This window comes from Vidua macroura, chromosome 37 (genome assembly GCF_024509145.1).
Source record: "Vidua macroura isolate BioBank_ID:100142 chromosome 37, ASM2450914v1, whole genome shotgun sequence".
NCBI classification, from domain to species: Eukaryota; Metazoa; Chordata; class Aves; order Passeriformes; family Viduidae; genus Vidua; species Vidua macroura.
The window spans coordinates 517,554-525,166 of record NC_071607.1 but is presented as its reverse complement, the minus strand read 5'-3'; the positions used below and the strand labels follow the sequence as shown (position 1 = coordinate 525,166).

At 51.5% G+C, this 7,613-nt stretch overlaps 1 protein-coding gene across 1 annotated transcript; it reads left to right on the top strand.

Moving 5' to 3' along the window:
* Positions 1 to 2,526, top strand: LOC128821279 (class II histocompatibility antigen, B-L beta chain-like). Its single transcript, XM_054002236.1, has 4 exons — positions 1 to 100; positions 423 to 692; positions 1,287 to 1,562; positions 2,159 to 2,526. The coding sequence occupies exons 1-4, from the start codon at positions 16 to 18 to the stop codon at positions 2,371 to 2,373; spliced, it is 846 nt and encodes a 281-aa protein (XP_053858211.1). The 5' UTR covers positions 1 to 15; the 3' UTR covers positions 2,374 to 2,526.
* The last annotated feature ends 5,087 nt before the right edge of the window (positions 2,527 to 7,613 follow it).

The following is a 7,613-nucleotide window of genomic DNA, read 5'->3' as shown; positions in this document are numbered from 1 at the left end:
TGCCCGGCACTGGTCATGGGGCGAGTGGCGGCAGCTGGGGCCCTGCTGGTGGCACTGTTGGTGCTGGGAGCCTCCTCAGGTGCAGACGCGGAGCTCTCGGGTGAACAGGAGGGGCGGGAAGGGAAGTGTTGGGAGGGTGGAAACGGTGGGGCGTGGAGGGACAAGGGGGAGGTGGGACCCTCAAATTGATGTGGGGGGGTGGTGCTGGTGACTGAGGAGTTATGGGAAAGAGGGAGAAAAATACGGAGAAGGGTGGAAAAGAGGAAGAGGAGCCGTGGGAAGAAAGAGCCTACGAGGGGTGGCACGTGGGACACAATGGGTACAGAGTGGGGGTCCGGGGTGGGCCTCTGAGCTCTTGGCTTGCTGTGGGGTGCTGGGGGCTGCTGGGGGGGCACCCTCTGACTTGTGTCCTGCACACACAGGAGTGTTCCAGGAGATGGTTAAGTCCGAGTGTCACTTCATTAACGGCACCCAGCGGGTGAGGTTCATGAAGAGGTTCATCTACAACCGGGAGCAGTACGTGCACTTCGACAGCGACGTGGGGCACTTTGTAGGGGACACCCCGTATGGGGAGAAGGTTGCCAGGTACTGGAACAGCAACCCGGAATGGATGGAGCACAGACGGGCTGCGGTGGACAGGCACTGCCGGCACAACTACGAGTTGTCCACTTCGTTCCTCGTGGAGCGCAGAGGTGAGCGTGGGGCAGAGCGTGTCCCCTTGGGCCCTGCCCTGGCAATGACCCTGGACCTCCTCAAAACCTCCCTGGGAATAACCCCAGACATGTCAGCCCTTCCTGTGCCCATCCCCGTGGCCTCTTGCCCACCCCGCAGTGTTCCGGAGCTCTCCCTATCTCTCCCAATCCATCCCAGTCTCTCCTAGTGCCCCCCGCGTGTCCATCTCAACGTTGCGTAGGGCTGAAGCCTCTCAGCCAATCAGAGCGCGTTTCTCTGATGACTCATCAGTTGCCAGGCAGATCCGCAGCGCCGAGTGCCCCGCGCTGGACTCTGCCTCCCAGTGCCGCGCTTCATTCCCAGTTCCTCACAGTGCCACTGAAATCCCTCCCAATGCCAGGAACTTCCTTCCCAGTCCCTCTCCGTTCATTCCCATTCCATTCACAGTCCTTCTAAGTCCACTCCCAGACTTCCATCCTCTCTCCCAGTGCCCTCCCAGCATTCTTCATCCCCCTCCCAGTCCCTCCCCAGTCCCTCTCAATGTTACCCGAGCCCCCCGCCCCGTGTCTCCCATTTTACCTGCATCTTATCCCAGTGTCCCTGGTCTCTCCCAGTGCCCCCCAGTGTGTCCATCTCGCTGGTGCCCTCAAGCTCCCAGCCCGGCCCTGGCCACCTGCTCTGCTCTGTGATGGATTTCTACCCTGCTCACATCCAAGTGAGGTGGTTCCAGGGCCAGCAGGAGCTCTCTGTAGTGGCCACCGATGTGGTCCCCAATGGGGACTGGACCCACCAGCTCCTGGTGCTGCTGGAAACCACCCCCCGACGTGGGCTCACCTACACCTGCCAGGTGGAGCACATCAGCCTGGAGCACCCCCTGAGCCGGCACTGGGGTACGGCCTGGCCCCCACAGCACTGGGGAACGGGAATGGGACTGGGGGGACTGAGAGGGGAGTTGGTAGTAGCTGGGAGTAACTGGGGGGAAGTTTGAGGGAGGCAGGGGTTAACTGGGAGAAGGGTTTGGATGGCCTGGGAGGGCAGAGCAGAGGTTTGGAGGATACTGGGAAGAGTGTGATGAAGTTAGGGGTTTCCTGGTGGCTGATGGCACTCCTGGTGCTGCTGGATGTAACTGGAAGGGAGTCAGATGGAGCCGGAGGGGCTGGAAGCAGGTTGGGGATGTAAAAGCGGGGCTGGGATGGGAGTTGTGTGTACTTCAGTCTGCTGGCAGTGATGTTGGTGAGTCCTGGTGGGACTGGGAAGGGACTGGGAAAGGTTTGAGGGATCACTGGGAGATGGATGTCAACTGGGAGGGGGTTTAGGGTCCTGGAGGGATGGGGAGGCGACTTGGGTGGTATTAGGGTGGTTGGATGGGAATAGGAAAGAGGTCTCATGGGGACTTGGGTGAGCTGGAGGGGTGTGAGGGTGCTTGGAGGGGCTTGGGGTGTCTGTGAGGGATTTTGGGGAGTCCTGACCCCTGCGGACCCCCCAGAGATGCCACTGGACACCACCCGCAGCAAGATGCTGACAGGGATTGGGGGCTTCGTGTTGGGCTTTGTCATCCTGGTGCTGGGGCTCGGCTTCTACCTGCGCAAGAAGGTCAGGGGGGTCCCGGGGATCATGTCCCCTGTCCCCAGGAGCGTGTGTGCTCCCCCTGGGGCCCCTAGCCCACTGTCACCCCCTTTTCTCTGCCCACACAGCTCCTGAGCCGCCGGCAGCCGCAGCCACTCCCTGTGGTCTCGGGCCCGGCCGGGACCCCCCGCTCCATCCCCGTGCTGATTTTGGGGGGGTCGTGTGTCCCCCCAGCCCTGCTGTCACTCTGCCCTGTCCGCCTGCTTTCAGTGTTCCCAATAAAGTTTCCCAGTTCACGCCGATCCCATTTACTAGGGAGCTGTGTGGAGAGATTCTGGGGGAACCCGCAGGGATACTGTGATGGGAAGGGGCAGAAGCGGACCCAGGACTTGTTTTGAGGTATCATCCATCCCTCTCAGCTTTTGGGGAGCAGAGCTGTTGGGGACTGAAATGTCCTGGGTTAATGGCTCAAACCATTGGCAAAAGCAGTGGGGGTTTTGCTGGCTGTTATATGTAACAGGTATAATTCGCACCATTTTTTTTGCATTATATATATATATAATATTAAATAGTTGTTAGAATGTACTCTTTGGCATTAGAAGCCCCCCTTCTCAGGCAAAACCAGGTGTGTGTTGAAACCCGATTTACAAGCAAAAGGATGTGGCTCGCCAGGACATGGGCCTTATCTGAGGCAATATGGAGACACACTTCGAATTGTTCTGCCTTGTCACCGAGAAGGAAATCTCATCAACTTATGGGACTTTGAATGAAACAAAGGACTGAATGCTGAAATCCTGGCTTCAGGCAAAATTTTCCCTATAAAAATCGCTTGTACCAGTATGATGGTGTGGGAGCATAGAGTGAAACCTCTGCTGAGGCTGATCTCTGTGTCTTGCACCCAGCGCCGATCCTGGGCTAGGCACTGTCCTTTTCCTTGTGGCTGGCTAAGTTAGATCTCTATTGCTAAAATAAATTCTTTTTATTTTTTTAATTTGGCTGGATCATTTTTCATTTATAACAATCTTGGTGACCCTGATGTGATCTGGTTTGGGGGTATCCAGGGAGTTCCCTATCCTCAATCTGGGCGGCGCCCCGCTGAGTTCAGCGGCTGGACGGGAAGGAGGAATCCCACGGAACCAACCGGATTACGAAAAGCCACAAAAGCCACGGTAAGGAAAAAAAAGGTGGGCCCAGAGCTCTCGGAATTCGGAGCCGAAGTCTCCGAGGCTGCAGCAAAAACTTTTTCACTCATAAAATCAACGTGCACGAAGAATCCACGCGGGAAAAGGAGCCCTAAGTATCGCGTGGTTGAGTGAGGCGTGAGTGGGTGTGTGTGTGAGACGTGACCTCATCACGGGGCGAGAGCGGTCCCCAAGAAACTGCAGTTTCACTATCCTGCGAGGGAAGTGGTCGGCTACGGGGGAAGCGAAAGAACTCGGGTACACTCACAACACGCATACGACCTGAAACTCGGGGGAGTTACGGGGATCCACTCATGGACAGGTCGGCGGAGGGAAGGTGCGTTCTCGTGGGTTTGAGAAATTGGTAAACCTTACCGACTTCTGGACTCGGGGAGTCCAGGGAAACAGGTAAAAGAGAGCTCACCCTTCTTCCAACTGAAAACCCACAGAGCGGTTCACTGTGCGGTTACTAGGTTGGCAAGGCTTGGTTGGGGACAGACCGGTTTAAACATTTGGTAAGACTCGGTCCGGGACAGGACTGGAGTATACATTTAGCACGCGAGTAACTGACTTCTTGGAACGGCTTGCGGACACCGTCTCGGAAACATGGTAAGGAAAAACTTTAAACATGGGACAAAGGAACAGTAAAGTCCAGGGGAGAACTCAGGAGAAGAGTTCTAAATCTGGAAAAGGTAAGAACTTAAAATCAGGGAAAAATAAATCGGGAGGAGGGAAAAAGGATGGGTTGCCTGAAATTCCGAGGGAAAGTCCCTTGGGCTGGATGTAAGAACACTGGGAAGACTGCTCCTTGAGGCGGAGTAAGTCCAAAGAAAAAATGATACACTACTGTGTAGAGGTATGGGGAAACAGGGAAATTGGAAAATTCCTATACTGGCCCATTTCTGGTACCTTTGAAAGTAAGTTTTGCCAAGCACTATCTGAACACTTATACAAAGAAGGGGAGTGGGATGATGAGGAGCTGGGGTATGCCAGGCTATGGGAATATGCTAGCGCGCAGCTGTTCCCTATTAAGACCTCCAGCAGCAAGGTAAGTTCAGGTAAAACTTGGGAACCCCTGGAAAACATACCACCCCCATACCAAGTTCCTCCATCACAAACACAGGTCCCGGCCGCCCCACAAACAGCACCTCCAGCTCAGTCTGCATCACCACCTAATGCCCAAACTCTGGCTGCAGACACACCAGGACCTTCTCAACCCCCCCCTCCCCACACAACATGGGGACACACACACACAGCCGCTTCACACTGGGGAAAACTCATCTCCTCCTGCCAGTAGAACTGGGTGTAAAGCAAGGAGAGAAAATACAGAGGATAGTGATGATGAAAGGGACAGACCTAATCTATACCCTTTAAGGGAAGTCCCAACCGCCCCCGGAGTCATCGGATTTGTAAACGTTCCCATCAATACGGGGGATGTAAGGGCTTTTAAAAAGGAGATGGGGAAACTAATGGTTGACCTGTTGGGGGTGGCAGAGAGGTTGGATGAATTCTTGGGAAATAGTATATACTCGTACGATGAAATCTCAGCCATATTAAGATCCTTGTTTAATGCAGAGGAACGAGATATGATAAGGCAGGCTGCCATCAAGGATTGGAAATTCAGAAACCCCCAGGGAGGGAGCGGGGCGGAGAAGTGGCCAGAACAAGGACTATCATGGAATGCTCAGGTGGAGGAGGATCGGGCCAAAATGATCGGGCTAAGAAACATGGTAATACAAGGTATCCAGGGAGCGGTCCATAAAGGACAAAATATTAGTAAAGCACTAGGGGAGTGTCAAGGGAAGGACGAAACTCCCACAGAATGGTTGGAAAGGCTCAGGAAAAGCCTTCAAATGTACTCGGGTACTGATCCCGAATCCCCTGTAGGGGGAATCCTTTTAAAAACGCAATTTGTTGCAAAATCATGGGAGGACATTCAGAGAAAATTGAAGAAAATAGATAATTGGCAAGAGAAAAGCCTACAAGAATTGTTAAAAGAAGCGCAAAAGGTATATATGAGGAGGGATGAAGAGAAACAAAAAATACAAGCCAAGGTGTTGGTAGCAGCAGTCAGGGAAGCAAACAAACAAGAGCAAGTCCAAACAATGGGAAAGCCAGCACAGGCTCGAAAGCCCCAGGGAAAGCCGGGACCTACATAAAGGAAGGACAAACAGGTAAGTACCCCTGAATGCTTTTACCGTAAGAAAAGAGGACACCTCAAGAGGGACTGTAAAAAAAGGATGAAAGATGAAATGATTTTTCAGGAGGACTAGAGGTGTCAGGGGCTCTATAATTTGGGGTCGCGAACATCTGGAGAGCCCTTGACAAAATTAAAGGCTGGACCCCAAAAGCAGGAGTTGATTTTTTTGGTTGATTCAGGAGCAGAAAGAACCACAGTCCGGCAACTGCCTCCCGGGTGCACAAAAGGTAAGGATTCTATGACCGTAATTGGGGCAAAAGGGGAACCCTTTCAAGTCCCTGTCTTGAGGGATGTAGAAATAGAATCTGAGAATAAAATCTGTATGGGGACATCTTATTAGTAGAAGAAACAGAATACAATTTACTGGGAAGAGACCTGATGGTGGTGCTAGGAATAAGCATAATTACGAAGGACTCAAAACTCATGGTAAGCTGACGACCGAGGATGAGGAAAAGATTGATCCCAGAGTTTGGCACACTCCGGGGGAAGCTGGAAAATTAAACATGGAACCAATCCACATCAAAATTGAGAGACCAGAAGATCCCATAAGGATCAAACAATATCCCATCCCTTTAGAGGGAAGAAAGGGATTGAAACCGATAATCGAGGATTTAATAAAGGCACATTAGAACCTTGCATGTCAAGACATAATACACCTATCCCGGCAGTTCAGAAACTGGATGGTAGTTACAGATTGGTACAAGATTTAAGAGCAGTAAATCTAAGAACAAAAACCTTATTTCCCACGGTCTCTAATCCGTATACTTTATTGAATAATATCTCCCCAGAAGATATATGGTATAGTGTGATTGACTTAAAAGACGCCTTCTGGACTTGCCCCCTAGCCGAGGGGAGCTGGGATTTCTTTGCCTTCCAATGGGAGGACCCGGACACACAAAGAAAACAACAATTAAGGTGGACTTCCCTCCCTCAAGGGTTTGTGGATTCACCTAATCTTTTTGGTCAAGCCCTTGAAAGACTGCTTAGTGAATTTATGTGAATTCCTGGGACCAAACTGTTACAATATGTAGATGATTTATTGGTAGCTGGTTCTAATGAAGAGGAGGTACGAATGGGAACTATAGCTTTGTTGAATTTCCTGGGAAAACGGGGTTGAAGGTATCAAAGTCCAAATTACAATTCATGGAGCCCGAAGTGAAATACTTAGGGCACTGGTTAACAAAAGGGAAAAAGAAATTAGATCCAGACTGGGTGGCCGGAATAATTGCACTGCCTCCCCTGAAAACAAAAAGGGAGGTTAGGCAGTTGCTGGGACTTTTGGGTTATTGCAGGCAATGGATTGAAGGATACAGTAAGGTTTCTCTATGACAAACTTACCACGGATAGGCTCAAATGGACCGAACAAGATGAAGAAGGCTTCAGGGAATTAAAGGAGACCCTTATGGCAGCCCCTGTATTGAGTCTCCCGGATAGAAAAAGGCCCTTTCAGCTTTTTGTAGATGTTAGCAATCATACTGCCCATGGAGTTCTAACTCAGGACTGGGCAGGGGCCAAGAAACTGGTCAGATACCTATCCAAGCTCCTGGATCCTGTTAGCAGGGGGTGGCCCACTTGCTTAAAAGCAATTGTGGCCATGGCAATATTGGTAGAAGAAGCCAAAAAGGTAACATTCGGGGCTTCATTGACCATCTACTCCCCCCACAATGTAAGGAGCATTTTATAGCAAAAAGCTGACAAGTGGCTGACAGACGCTAGGCTGCTGAAATACGAAGCCATTTTAATTCATTCCCATGACTTGGAGCTAAAAATCACCCCGGCACAAAACCTGGCCCAATTCCTATTTGGGGATGCTCCAGGAGACCTGTCTCATGATTGTGTTGAGATGGTGGAACTGCAAACCAAAATAAGACTGGATTTAGAGGAAAAAGAGCTCGAGGAAGGGGAAAAATGGTTTGTGGACGGTTCTGCAAGGGTAATAGAAGGCAAAAGAAAGTCGGGATATGCGGTCATTGATGGGCAAACGGGAAAAGTGA